The 15,587-nt window shown below is 45.5% G+C and overlaps 1 protein-coding gene across 2 annotated transcripts in view; it reads left to right on the top strand.

Annotated features, from left to right (window-relative positions):
- The window catches only part of RARS1 (arginyl-tRNA synthetase 1), a 176,292-nt gene that overhangs the window by 106,112 nt on the left and 54,593 nt on the right, over positions 1-15,587 (top strand). For both annotated transcript variants that reach the window (XM_078653389.1, XM_078653390.1), the window contains exons 11-12: positions 5,268-5,377; positions 7,672-7,777. In XM_078653389.1, coding sequence (XP_078509515.1) covers positions 5,268-5,377; positions 7,672-7,777 — 216 coding nt within the window. The remainder of the gene's footprint in view (positions 1-5,267; positions 5,378-7,671; positions 7,778-15,587) is intronic.

The following is a 15,587-nucleotide window of genomic DNA, read 5'->3' as shown; positions in this document are numbered from 1 at the left end:
TTGAAGTGATCTTCCCAGACTTTTGCCTCAATGTTAGGTTCAATGGCAGATTTTGATTCTCCGCTGCCCGTACTGACTATTGCCCAAAATCTGCGAGCATCCCTGGAATCTAGGGCACAAGATAGATTTGTCCACTTATCAAGGTCCCACTCTTGCTTGGCATTTTTCATGATTTTTCTTTGTACTGGGTGCGCATAACACGGATGAGGGGTTTATTACTGCCAAGCTTTACAGCCTGAACCAGCTCTGACTTGGCCGTTCGACATGCAGCATTATACCAGGTAAATACAGGAGCCCTCTTTCTCCGATTAGACACTTGTGGATTAAGAACCTCGAGTAAGGAGGAAAGTAGCTTCATGTGCAGAGCCTGCAACTTTTCATTGAAGTCTGAAAGGGGAGGTTGAGTGGTTAAGGCATCAACCTTCACCAACAAGGGAAGAATTGAGTTGTATAGTTTAGATAGTTCTTCTGGGGACGCCACTATCTTTTCCCACTTGACCCAGCGTCCATTATTTGTTAGGATTATCTTGTCTCCTACATCTTCCTGGTCTCCCACTACCTTCCCTCCTGGTCCAGGGAAAACCATCTCCAGACTTAGGGCGTTGTGGTCACTGTCAACCCTGGTAATTACCTTGAAATCAATGACCTTAGACCACAGCCGCGTCTCAACCATAATATAGTCAAGGCGCGACTCCTGTCCTGTTTTATTGAAGGTACACCTCGATGGAGTATCAGAGGGAGTGCGGCCGTTACAGGCCCTAATGGAATGGTTTAAAGTTAGGGCCGTAATCTGAATCGCTAAAGGGGACCATGTCCTGGGTATTGGAGATTGGCTTGGGGGTATCGCCCAGTGATCGTCCTCTGCCATAAGAGCACCTTCGTTCATCCCCTGAAGGGGCTCGTAATGACAGTTCAGATCGCCAGCTACGAGGAGATGAACGTCACTAGTAATAGTGTGCAGAAAAAGCGACAGCTCTTCAATGGTAGAAGACTCACTCGATATGCTTACTGGCCGTGAATAAACATTCACGATAGCAAGCTTGAAAAAGTTTGGCCACTTCAGGACAACACATTGAACATCCTCTGAGTGGGTATTCACAACCTCTGCCATTCAGCCCAGATGCAAACCAACCCAGATGGTAAGGCCCCCTGACGGTCGCCACTCCCCCCCCCCCCCCCCCAACGAGTGGGTACATGGAATGAGGCAAATCCTACTCTAAGTTGTTCATCCCTCGCCCAGGTCTCTTGAAAGAGGCAGATGTCGGTCTTATCCACAAAGGAACCCCACTCAGGGCAGGACAATTTCTTAGAGAGGCCTGCCACGTTCCAAGATAATAATGTCAGGGATTTTGGATTAATGGCATTAGGGCGGATGAGATCGCTCCCCAACAGGACACTTTCCCTTGCAGGTTCACAAAGGGGTTCCGGTAAACAACACTGCATGATTCCACCGGATGGAACATCGCCATTTCCTGTAGAAGTCCCCTGGGTGAAAGATTGGGGATCTGGGATAACACTAGACAATTGGCCAGACGTTAACTCAACAACTCCCCCAGGATTGCCATGCATTTCCACCCGGCTATGCTGTAGTCTATCGACCATTTCCAGTCCACTAAACCTATTTTGGATGCGTATTTGGCTCGGTGAGTGCGGTTCCACAAACCTACCCCTCTCAACCCTACCCGCACCTCGGTGCTCTAACAAGGTCCATCCACCTTCTGTATCAGGCGGATAGGTTGAGGGATAAAAATATGACAGTGGAAGGGGTTGGATAGTAGCCCCAGGGCTATGGTACCTCCAATTACAAATGTACTCCACAGTCCGTGGGTCCTTGAAGTTTACCAGCACCCAATCACCAATATTGGTTTTTGGCCTGTGCCCCACCCAAGATAACCTGCGCACCATCAGTATTTCACTGGTAATGTGGCGAGGGAGTGGTCTGTTTTTGTTAAGCCAATCCGAGACTTTATTTTTTAGGGACCTAAATGATTCCAGACTCGAATTACTTATTTTGGGAACCCCTGTGAGGACTACCAGATACGGACTTGATTCTGGCGGCAAGTCGATTATACACTCGCCAGAAGGGTCTGTAGCTGGTAAAACCCGACCGCCCTCTTTAGGCTGTCTTGAGATACCCACCCTTGAAATGTTTGTAGATCTGTCCACAGGTACAGGAGGGTTTGCAATGGGTGGTTTAGGAATGTGCGATTCTACTGGGGTGGCAGGTTTTTGTGATACAATCCCCCCCTGAACAATGTTCAATTGTGCGCTACCCGGATGCAACACATTTGACTTCAAACTGTCCACAGTTTCTAGTGTATTTAGTTCAATCTGCGTGAGTCTCGCTTCAAGTGGTTGAAGGGAGGATTTTAATAGTATGCACAGTTTTGCGAAGAGAGAGTCCTCCACTGCCGGGGTTTCCTCAATAGAATTGTCCACACCTGGAGAAGTTATTCCTGGACGGGTTACAGGCAGTGGTAGTAAAACATGTGTGTCCGTGCAGTTTAAGGCATCTGACCCCTTTTGCTTACATGTTATGTCACTATTACCGGTACCTTTGGCAAATTTGGACTTCCTGCCTCCAGTGACAGTACCAGCCCCCCTCTTCCTCTTGGACATCGCCCCCTCGCGTCTCTCCCGCAGTTGCCGAGTATTGGGTCTTTCGGGAGAGCTAGCCGTGGTTGACACAATGGTAGTATTTGTAGCTTCTATCAGTTGGAGCTGCTCAGCTGGGGGAATATAGCCCTGGTCCTGGGAAATCGGTGGACTATGTACAATCGCAGGAACGACAATTGTATTTGCTCGCATAACGGATTCTGGTGTACGAGCATTTGCAAGGTGGCCCAGGGAGGATCTTTTGGCGAGACCTAGATCTTGGGAAACTCGTCGCTCCATTAGAATTATCCCCTGATCAATGACAGAGTTGGCTCTATCTGTTAAGTTCCCGCTTGAAGTTACTGCCTTACTCCTGCTTTCGCGCGCTGCCATATTACAAAGCTTCACCCAGGTAGGTACTTACGAATCTTCCTGGCGGATGGAAAGTAGATTAAGCCAGATGAAAGAGGGGTGGCCCGGTCCGGTCTCCTCCGGGCTACAACGGGCATGTCCGCGCTGCGGAGGTCAGAACTTCCTGAAGTACTTCCGGTGTGTGAAGGAGGGAGGCGGGGCGGTCTCCAGACGGCCCCCACGGCTCTCTGGGCTTCCGAGTCCTCCAAAGGGCAAACCACGGCAGGAACCAAATACGCAGCGTCTTCCTCAAAGCGGGAGACGCAAGATGTTAAGTAGCGCCTGGTGTGTGTGAAGGAAGGAGGTGGGGCGGTCTCCAGACGGCCCCCGCGGCTCTCTGGGCTTCCGAGTCCTCCAAAGGGCAAACCACGGCAGGAACCAAATGCGCAGCGTCTCCCTCTATCATTTTGGGCCCTAGGAGGCCTGCTCTGAATTTTTGGGGAAAGAAGACAGGAGGGAGAATGTGTGCTCAATTGTGTTCTTCTTTCCAAACTGGGCCTACGTCTGGCAAAGGTTGCACAGTTTCTTTAGTTTTGTCCCCCCAGACCAACCCTCTTGTTTCTGACCGTTACGACCTCTGTGCCGATCAAGGCTTAAAACATCCTCTGAGACTCGATTTTCACTGCCAGCATTGCCAGCTGCTGCAACAGTCTCTTCAGCCTACTGTAGAATGATAGGCGACACCGGATGCCTTTTCTAGTACAGTCGCAATCGCACAGAAACAACACAGAGTAACGAAGGTAGACACACCCCCTTTTTCCTTGGTCTTCCTCATGCTGGAAACACACCGATCTTCTACTTAACAGTCTCGCCACTTGCACGGCCAAGTACATTCCTTTTCTATCTCAGTAGGCAGGCTTACAGTGAGTTCAAGCAGACCAAGCTCCATCAAACGGCACAGACTTCAACTGATGCTCCCTCACCTCTGGGAGACTTGGCTGTTAGGCAGACTTCAGTCCTGGTGCTCTTCAATTACTCTGTGCAGCACACTGTCCCTTGGCAAAATTTGGCAGGCTTCACCTGTGAAAATGTATCCTTGAAAAAATTGTGGGGGATGTGGCAATTGCCACAAAACTTGCAATTCCAATTCCTTTGTAAACAGTAGTTGTGCAGGGATCATAATGAGGGCCAAGTGTCTGTGTCTCCTCCCTCCATCCACAGAAATCCAGACAATATACTCAAACTTTCTGTCCTCATCCTCCATCCAAATGTGCTATAGTTGTTACTCAAGTCCAGTGAGTCCTGGACAACTCAGTCGGCTAAAGATGTATCTAATGAGTTTACAATTTAAAAGTAATTATTAATCTAAAAGTCCACCATTCAAATAAGGGTCCCTTCCCAGAAAAATCTATGGTGTAGCATTTTAGATACTAGTCGTCTTAATGTCACGGTGTTTTGTCGAGACACAACTCATTCATAGGAATAATTACCAGACCCAACTTGTTTCTGAGGGGTCTGCTAAAATGTCCAGTGGGGGATAACATGCTTTATAGGTCTTTATTTCGAAAACAAAGTTATACAGTGGTAGGACACTACACAGCTGGATGTATTCACTGGAATCTAAGGTTTAGGAATTCCCATTGATGGCTTGGGATCTATAACCTTTAAACAGTAAGATTTCTAAGTACTATAAGGGTCCAGGTGATTCTTGCGGTTTTGAAATCTGGCCAACCTGGTCTAGCAATGTGATCAGATGTTGCAAATACCTCCAGGTCTCTGTGGTACAAGGCAGTGGAATGTAAGAGCACCCTTGGCATATGGGTTGGTTTGGGATTGGCGCAGGCATACCATTTGATCCAGGAAAGCACATCCACAGCTCTTTGAGTCGGGTGATTCCAGAGTACCTTGTTCTATTTCTATACTCGCAGACTTGCAGTTATGTCGTGTCTTTTGCAAGGTCTTGGCTCCCCAGGTATTCTCCATGCACACTTTCAGTTATCTGGCCTTGTGCACGTCTTAAAGGGAATGGGCTCCTGAGAAATGCCATTTACAGTCGGAGTATAGAAAAAACAAAAGCTAATGTAAATCATGTAGTCTGCAAGTTGTAAAATATTATTAACTTTTAAATAAAAATATTTGTTTTATTTTCATGTGTCCAGTAAGCGTATTGGTTCAAAAAGTATTAGCAGGCTAGCCCATTCCTTAACCATTTGTAAGAATGTAAATTCTAACATTGTTGCTGCCTCTGCCATTACCCATACAACTGTATTTTTCTCTTCTAATGTTATGCCCAAACTTAGTTTATGCTTATTGTTTTGCAGTCGGTACATTTTCAAAGTATTTATGCAGCAGGCCAGATGATTGGCTGGTATGATCCCAAAGTGACCAGAGTAGAACATGCGGGATTTGGAGTGGTCCTAGGAGAAGACAAGTGAGTAGCCGGGGAAGTGAGACATTCAACCGAGTCCCATGGTTGTTAAATGTTCCTACCTAAAACTTGCCTTGCTGGAAACTGTTGAGCATTGGCATCTGATGTACTGTGGATGTTCCCTGACTTTCAGGGCAACAACAAAATGAAATACTTCAGTACAAGCACTTGGATCAGTTAATATGGGTGCATTTTGAAAGAAAGTAAACAACAAACCTTTTTTTTTTTTTTTTTTTTTAAATTTGTTTTTATTGTCGCAAATACAAATCAATTATTCAACTTTTATCTTCCGTCTGATTGGCTTCAACATTCAGCCGCGTTCAGTCATATATGCAACTTTTCAAATTTACAATTTTCGTTTTGTTTTTTTGTTCAAAACTTAAAACCAAAAGGGTCACAACACATTGCTATTGGCATCAGGTTAATTATGACAGTTGCGCGAGTATTAGTTTTCCCAGGCATTATACATGTGAGTTCTCGTACCATAGACTCCTCGTCATCCCTGTTCGTGGGCCCATGCCTCCCTCCTTCCCAAATGACCCTCCCTCACCCTGCACTCCTCCCTCTCATTCTACGACCTCGTCCTCCTCTTCACTATCCATGTCATCATCCTCAGGTAGTGGCTCACAGAGCTCCCCCCTATACACATTCCATGGAGACCATGTCTTATTCCACTTACGTGGGTTAAGAACAACAAACCTTTTTAAACCTATAACAATTTTCCTCTTTAATATCAGATGGGTAATGACCAGTTGACCTAACCAAAGTCTGAGATGCTTTTGCCCAGAATGCATTAACAGAGATATATTGTGTGATGCGTGGTGGTATGCTCTATTTCGTAGAATTATTGATAAACCTGTTAAATTATACATTTTTATGTGATGGAAAGTTGACTTATCTGCTTGTGAAGAAATTAGAGGATTAACACAGTTTGAAGATTTAGCCGAATCAGACAAACCAACCACTTCTTAAAATGTTGAAGCTCAAGATATATGCCCTACTGCGGCACCCACATATTTGTGCAATATAATACACCAGATCCCACAAGAACTGGATCTGAACTCCAGCTTATACGATCTTTCGCCCGTAGGTCCAGCTGCTCTATTAGCATTCAGGCACAACTAGTGCATAACTTCCATTGCCACATTTTGGTTTGCGGGGGTGTTCTAATATGCTTTCTTGTTTTTAAATGGGATTTTTAAAAGAGAAACTTTCCCTCCATTTTCTCTTTATTTTCCTCTGCATGGTCAAAGAACAAATTACATCTACGTTTGTTCTTTGTACTTCACAGTAGGTACTACATTATTCTTCAACTTCCCCCCAGAAACTATCCAAACAGAAAAAGAAACAATTATATCGAAGTGCACTTAAGCAAATATGACAAATAACAAAACAAATATTAGGTGTGTACAGAAAGTTGTGCTTGCGCACTTTGAAGCTATTACTTGAGTTTTTGTTTCTGTCTTGTCTTTTAGGATGGGCTTCATTTCTGTATTTGTCCTACCTCTGTTTAAAAAGATTCCATGTTATGGTACGACCATATGTTTTCTTGTATCTGATGCCCCTGTTTGACAGTGGGCTGAAACAGTCTTCCATTTTAGCCAGACACATGACTGCCATTTCAGCACTAAATGCAAAACCACTTTGCCTCCATATTACTAGCTTAGTGTATCCCTCCTTGTAAACTTCAGTATTTAGTGAGGTATAGGAGAAATAGTGCATGTGTCCAGCCTCAAACTGCCACTGAGAGGTTCAGCCAGTGCTTTTCTCTTCACTCATAGAGGTATCCCACAAGTGGTTGGTTGGGAGGTTTCCACTGAAAGTGTTCACCATCTTGCATGCCTTTAGAGATATGGTACCAGCTCCTGGGAAGAGACTTTTTCATAGGGCCCCTCACTCTCCTTTTCTCTTATTGTTTCATATCAGAAGTGGAGATCTCCCATATAGACTACAATTACAGTTTGCTGGTGTAGGTGTAAAATACTTTTCTCTTACAGTAGAACAATTGGAAGGCTCAATGGGTTCTATTTAATCTTTATTTAAAAGAACTGTTTAAGCCAGATTACTATAATTAATTCATATTAACTGTGTCAACAACAAGAGCCCTGGGTGTAACAACTACGAACAAGCGTTCAAGTGTAATAGGGATGTAGGACAAGCCTGCCCTCAAAACTCCTAGTATCTCAAATCTGGGAAATCTGAACTTTTAATTAATGAGCTCGGTCGGATTGTCAGTCACAACTCTTCTCTCTCTCTCTCAATCAACATTGCCTTAAAATAATTATGCTTAATTACAGGAAGAAGTTTAAAACTCGGTCTGGGGAAACTGTGCGCCTAAGAGACCTGCTGCAAGAAGGACTGAAACGATCTATGGACAAACTAAAGGACAAAGAGAGAGATAAGGTAAGACTCTAGGAGAAGCTAAATGCATTACTTAAGCGAAAGTTAAAACGTCTCTACTAACTATTTTCCTGTCTGGCATATCATTTTACTTTTGTATTTTTAAAACGTGCTAGTAGATGTTTACTTAAACAAATAGTTTGATGTAATAAAGGACGAAAAGAGGGATTCATTCTTTAAGATACCTTAAAAACATTGAATTTATTTGCAAATCGAGACTACAAGATCCACCACGGGCCTGTCCACAATCCTTAACGTTTATTCCAACACTGGTCTCCCTGTTCTACTCTGACTCTTGAGTCTTCTATTTCCTAGACTGGTTTTGCTATGTTCGATTTTAGAACCTTCTTCAGTAGCACTATCAACTCTTGTAGTCCCGAATTTCTAATGCATTTTGGATACGTTTATTTATCAATGCAGTGCAATACACTTGCAGAACAGCTTCAGGGGTTCCAAGACAAAAAACAGTACATGGCAAAAAATATTTAACATAAGACATAGAAAGGCAGTGAGGCAACTCAGTGGCATCTGCGTCCACCAGGAATAAAGACTTTGCACATCTGTGTCACTGTCAGTTTTTCCCCCAGAACTTTGCTCATCTCGTTATTTAGATGAATCAAGTCAAAAAGAATGCACATATGTAGATAATTGCAACACCATGCAGTTTCTCTCAGAGAAAAAGGAATGTCGGACTTGTTACACAGCTGTGTATTTTTTTTTTGACAGTCAAGCACAAGGCTACTTTTTTTAAATTGTTGATTCCTTCTAGATGTTTATTTTTAAACTGTCTCAGAAGTCTAAAAAATGTTTCTCTCCCAACATTCAAAGGTTGCACAGCCTGCACACAATGAAATCTTTTTATTGAACCACCTAGATGTGGTGTGTGGTAACTTTAAGAGTAGGCAATGTTAAAGAGAAGAAAACTAGCAGTAATGCAGCTTGTTAGTAATAACAGAGGACCAAAACATCCGATCCGCGTATCCTGCTCTTCAAACAGAACGAGGTTACTTTATAAAGCATTGTGTTCCTATTTACTCTCTCTCTCTAAACAGGTGGCAGGAGCAATCAATTAACTGAGATTTGTATAGCGTAGCTAATCACCTGAGAGAGTATCAAGGCGCTTGATTCTTGCGCTGAAGGTGGGCTTAGTTGTAAAGCCAGGTCTTGGGTCCCTTTCTGAATTCCAGGAGAGGGGATGAGAAGTAGGCTTGCGTTCTAAATATATCATAAATGTATAATAATAGTTTGTAACTGCCCTAAAGGAACTGCAAACCTACTCAGGTTTTTTTGCGTCTGAGTTTTGATGTAAAGACTTTGGAATGCCTCCATCTTTACCTTTTCCTAGTGAAAATGTTTTCCTGTCATTCTCCCAGACATCACTAAATTATTGTATTACTTTTGACTCCATCAACTGTGCAGGTTGGTTTGGCCATGTACTGCTCTACTGTTGGATACTTTTCTCTGCTGATTCCTCACGGTGTGATAATCCTCCTGTCTTCAGACTGGGTTAAGGCCCTTCCGCCCCCCTCCCCCCATAGCTCTTTGTTCTCTTTAATAGTACAGGGAGCAGCCGAAGCATCGTAATTAACTTTAACCATCTCTGAAGCCTAAATCCAATATTTTGATGAACTGCCCCCGTTCTCCTGACCGAGATTCTGGTTTCTATAGCAAGAGAAGTTGTTACCCTAGGGAGCCTTACCCTTCGCTCTGCGAACGTAATAGGTCTTCTTTGTTGCCATGTCCAGGCCTTGTAAGAGCTTGTGAATATGGTTGTAAGTTTGTCTGACTGCATGGAAAGGCCTTATTCCTTTCTTTACAACAGAACAGTTGTTTGCATGTTTGATAGAAATCCTGAAATGTAGCCTGGATTCAGGTGACCAAGTGGGTTGGTACCTGGGTATGGTAGTTACTTTACACCACCATGTATAGATGCATTCCACTGGTTTCCCTGGATATGTCGAAGGTTTTACCCGTTTCTTTACTTCCCCACTTTTGGATGTCCGCTCCACTCCATTCTGTTGGTGAATCGACCCATCTGTTCTCCACTCAGGGTCGAAAAATTAAAAAATTGTTACTAGACCTGTAGGTCTAGTAACTTAAAAATTCTAATCGACCTAACTATAATGCTCCTGACCTCTGTCTATGAAAGCCAAGCAAATGTGACAGGTTAACAAGATTTAAAGGCATTTTTATTGCTTATTCACTTTGTGAGCAATAACGATGTCTTAAAATCTGGCTGTCTTGTCACATTTGCTCTGTTTTCAGAGACAGAGGTCAAAAGTCGGTTTGTCTTCCTACTCGCTAGAAAGGACGAGTAGGAGCTAAAAATAGCTTGTACTAATTAAGTCTAGCTCACAAAGGCGAGCGGGTAATTGGATTTTTCTAGCCCTGCCACTGTGGCATGCCCCTCGTTGGCTGGAACACTTGTCTAAGTAATATAACAATGAGGGTCTATGGTCCACGGAAAAGCAGTGGCTGCTCATAAGTGTGTTGAAGCTGCAGGCAATCCATCTTGCCATGAAGGCTTTCCTCCTTTCCACTCTGGGAGCACCATTCTAGTTCTGTTGGACAACAAAACCACTGTCCATCAATCAAACCAACAGATAAAGTCCTTATTTTTCCACCCAGGAAGAAACTCCACCATGAAGTCACATTCTTGCATCTTCACCCCCAATCTAGCCAACCATCCAGATCAAATTCTGGTCCCATTAGGTCCCACAACTTTGAGTAACGATTTATGATCAGTCTTGAGGAATACCTTCAAACCCCAAATGAACATACAAAATGACTGGTAGCCCATGCAGCTAAGGCTTCCAGCTCAATGACAGAGTCATTCCTTTCAGTATCCATCAAAGAACTGGACGCAAAGCCGCAGTCCTTTCCACCTTACCATGAAATTGGTTTAATACAGCACCCAAACCAACTGCACTGGCGTCTACCATCAGTACTGTCTTCATATTGCATTGGGAAGGAACTAATATATCACCTTCAATATCTCATCTTTGATTTGTTCAAAAGCTTTTGGTTTTGGGCTCTCCCATTCAAATCTCCTCCCCTTCCTGAGCAACTCTCTCAATGGTTCAGACTAACTTGCAAAATCTCTAACTAACTTAGAATAATATTCCACCATCCCCATAAACTAACGCAACTTGTCATTGTCATTTGACGTTTCTGCATTAACTATGGCACTCACTAGATTCATCTTTGGTCTTACCCCTTTACCTGAAATATGATACCCAAATTACTCCACCTCGTGTACCAAAATCTCTAACCAACACATTGCATCCAAAACTCTAACCAACACATTGCGCAAAGTGCCATTGTGGGTATCGATACTGTCACCGATAATCAAAATGTTGTCCTGGAAAAATATAACGTTTTTGACAATTGACAACACATTTGATGTCTTTGGAACACGATGGCCGTGGAGGAGAAGCCAAAATGCGATCTGTTGAACTGACACACACCCTCAATAGTAACAAAAACAATTACATACTTCGAATCTGGGTGTAACATTACCTGATGATACGCACTATTGAGGTCCAAATTAGTCAAAAAAACTTCCCACCTGCTGTGATGTTGGGCAGAGGAAAATGATCCATGACAACACACTTATTCAAACTACAAAGGTCAACACAAAACCTGAAGGACCCATCAGCCTTCTTCGTGATCACAACCAGAAATAACCACTGTGTGGCCTCTACGGGTTCAATAACACCATCACTAACAATCTGATCAATTATTCCTTTTACTTCGGACCTTATAGCGACTGGAACCTTCCTGCTAACATGTCTCAGCGGAATTGCATCCTTCTTCAATACTATTTTATGTGCGTTCTTCCTTGGCCAAACCTAACTTGTTGTGAAAGACTGGTGCAAACTGTTCTACCCAACCACTCACATCACCTTCATCCACTACATCACTTGTTCTGCTGCTCGTGGATTCACTACTTTGTGTAAATCATACTGATGTGACCAACCTAGGATAGGTGGGCCCTCATTGGCTGTGTACATTTTCACTTGTGTGTGTGTTGCTGACGAAACTCAGTCCTCGCACTGAAGAACCCCATCACTCCAATACTAGCTCCCTGGTATCCTTTCAACACAACATCCATTGAATTCAACACTCTACCAAATCATACAGCTGTTTGGGAATGATGGTATACAAAGAGCTGTAATTTGTCATCAAAGTCACATTCTTACCATCCACACAGAAGTCCGCTTTGGGACGTGAGTCTATTATAAGAACACTGTGACCATGACTTTTCTTGAGTCCTCAATTGAAGCAATCCTTATGTTGGTCGCTTTGCACACACAACCAAAATGACCCTTCCTTCACAACTGTGGCACTTTTTTCCAATGGCAAAACAGGACTTTGAGTCCCCCAAGTGAAAATTGCTGCCACATCTCTAACAAAAATATGTAGCAGATTTGTTCTGTGTAGAAAAAAAAATTGGTAACTTCCACCCGAAATGCCTAGCTTCTTGTTTACCAGTGCTACTAACTCCGAATCGCTATCCACTCCCATCACATCGCCTCTACCATCCAACTTCTGCATTTCCTCCATGCATTTATCTGATTCTTCCACTACTTTGGCAATTTGTATAGCTTCTTTTAAAGTTGGGTTGCAGGCTGCCCAAAGACATTCTTGCATGTTCTCACTGTTGCACTGAACGATTAATTGATCTGAAATGAGCTCCTCAGTCATGGGCCCGAATTTAAATCTCATGGCTAATTCTCTCAAACTATCTAAAAATTCATCCACCGATTCTTGGAGTCTCTGCCGTGTAGAATTTGGGATGCTGCATGACAATATACAACGTCTTGGCAAAGTGTTTCTGCAGGCGCAACTTTGCTTCTTTGTATACATCTTCCATAACATCACCATTGTCCTCATAAACCTGTGGTAAATATTTGAAAATATGTTGACCCTCAGTGCCCAGACACCCAGGTAATAATGCGCTCTTCCTGAGTGGTGAGAAATGTGATCCTCCTAATGCCACCGAATAGTTCTGGAAGGTTTCCACCCGGTCTTCCTACTAAATGGGTAGTTCACTCTGTTGCATTAAAAATTATGGAGGCATGTTGTATATGTACCTTTTGTTATGCCTTGCATTTCTTCACATATGGAATTGTGTTTTCCTTTAACGAATGTAAGTTGAGCGTGGCATGGAATACTCTGTAAGCTGGTCACCAGTTCCAATCCAGGGCGTCAGTTACACTGGTGTCCTGGAGTGGAAGGCGTGCTGCCTGGCGCTCACATGTTGCTCTGTTATTATCAAGAAGCCTTTTGAATCTTCACTTCGTTCATCGCATCATTACAATTGGCGACGAGGATGGGGAGGCACCACTACTGATTGGCTGATACTCACGGTGATTAGAATGAAGTGAGCAACAAAAAAAATGCAAGTCTTAGAAGTTCTTCCCTTTAACTGTATGGAGTGGGAATGGCCAACATTAATCACAAATCCACAATTATAGTTGCAGTGTAATTCCACAAGGAACCAGTAGGTGGCAGTGTCTACACATGTCTAACTCTCTAAACAATTCTCTATTATTCTTAGCATAGAGGAGAAACTGCCATGAGGTAACGGGGAAAATAAACTGGATTATCTCGTCTCAGGACTCACAGTGAGTAATTGACTTGGTGCGCAATTGTCAGCTCGGCGGGTTCTGCTGCGGCGCTCACAGTACCAGTCCAATGCGTGTGCATGGGCACGAGTCAGCAGCACATGGAGCTTGCCTAGAATACAGCGGTAACTGCGATGCATGCGCACGGGCACGAGTCGGCAGTGCGTGGGCCTTTAGTATACGAAAATCGCTCCACGCAACCTAAGTACGAGTAATTAGGGTAAAATACAATTCTCTCAAAGTTACTCGCAGATGATGCTGATAGGAGCGGTGACGCAACCCTCCTCCGCGCAGACAAAGCGCGCCAACGCCAAAACACCGTGACTGCTGCTGCACCCGTCCGAGGTGCACAGGGGGACGGAGACACGTGCTGCTAAGAGAAGAGCCAGCCGCGGCCCGGAGGGGTCCGGAGGAATAGGCATAAGCAGCAGCCAGTGAAAAAAGTGCCCCCATCCTTGGGAGGAGCTGCCCTGGCCGATCGGCATACCACGGCACCGACTGTGGTTCCAGAAACGAAGGGAAACAGCCTGGGGCGGACACAGCAAGCCCCGCAGCGCCATCTAGTGGCCATCACGCGGCACTGCACCCGTGAAGCAAATGAGAGCAGCAGCAACTCTAACCGGACAGGCAGCCCTATCTAACAAGAGTACCTGAAGCAGCCATAAAAGCCCACAGTGCCACCTAGCACCTGCCCTCTGCACAACGACAGCAACGCCAAAACAGAAAGGCAGCTCAAGACGGACACAGTGAAGTTTTGCAAGGAGCGTGAATCCAATGCAAAGCAGCACGAGAGACAGCTGCCGCGCCAAAGGAAAGCAGACTCTCAGCAGAGGAGGACAAGCTGGAAAGTGCTCAAAGGACAAAGCAAAGTGCAAGCCAGTGCTACCAGACACGCCAGTGGTGCCGCGCCACCACAGGACTTCAGAGCACAGAGAGTGGCACTGCGCCGCGACACACAGCGACAAGGAAGCCCGACCAAAGGCACAGCACAGCACACCACTGCAACAGGACAGCACAGCACTGCGCTAGAACATGCCAGAAATCCACGTACACAGACGGTCAGTGAGAGAGGGACGCAAGTTTACTACTCAACCAAAGAAGGCGAAGCAACCACGCCCGTTTAACGCCCATATAAGCACAAAAGCCTCACTGTCAGCGTGCGCGAGAGTTTGCCCAGCGAGGAGAAGGTCTGAGGAGCGGTGACATTAACCCTCCGAAGCCAGCAAAGCACCCGGAGAGCGCAGACAGAAACGCGCCAGAAACACAGGAACGCGCCAGGAGTGCAGTTAACTCCACACAGGACATTCAGCAGAACGCACAGCAAAGTGCGCCCAAGGAATCAAAAGCGCGCCAACGCAGAAGCACTGCAACTGAATCAAGCGACGATCCCAGGGATCACAGACGGCATGAAGACGCAAGATCACGCAAAGCCAGAAGCGCGCAGGAGGTCGCGCCTGTGAACCTGACTGCGCAGTCAGCACCCACGAAAACCTCTCCACGCAGAAACACTGCTGAACGCAGGTAGGAGAGCACACACATCTCCACCGCCACAGCGAAGCCCTACAGTAGGCCAAAGACCACCCACGGTGTCCTCCCTCACACTGCCTCAAGACGGAGTCGGCTACGACCCAAGATCGGCAAGAGCGGAGTTGCACACCCCACGCGGCAGGCCGCCGCACACCGTGTGCTCCAACGAACAGCGACACAAGACCAGACGTCACGTCGCCCAGCAAACAAGGAGCACCTCACCAAGTGACTAGCCAGCCAAGCACGCCAGAGCAAAAGCAGAAGCCGGCGCCACGACAGCGCCGCCTCGAGGTCCAAACGCAAAGCCCTCGACGAAAAGAAGAGTGACAGCTCTGTCACCCCAAAGACCGGATGAGCACAGGTGGGCTGAACAAGCCAACAAAGGGAGAAGACCGAGGACTCACAGCCAGCCCAGAAGCACACCCTGACACACCAGACAGCCGCCAAGGCGGACCGACGTCCCAGGATACAGCCCCACGGATGAACCAAACATAAGCCGCAGCAAGCGCAGTCCACGTCTCATCCCAACGCTTCCCCAGGCGACCGTCCATCCCCGAGAGTCGGCAGTCTTAGTCAGTCGGCATCCCTGCTCCTGAACGCAGATGCCAAGGGCTCCCTCTCACCGCCTCAAGATGGAGTCGGCAGTGGCCCCACAA

The sequence above is a fragment of the Lissotriton helveticus genome, chromosome 7 (genome assembly GCF_964261635.1).
Source record: "Lissotriton helveticus chromosome 7, aLisHel1.1, whole genome shotgun sequence".
Taxonomy (NCBI): domain Eukaryota; kingdom Metazoa; phylum Chordata; class Amphibia; order Caudata; family Salamandridae; genus Lissotriton; species Lissotriton helveticus.
The sequence above is the reverse complement of the archived record's forward strand: the minus strand, read 5'-3'. Positions and strand labels throughout refer to the sequence as shown.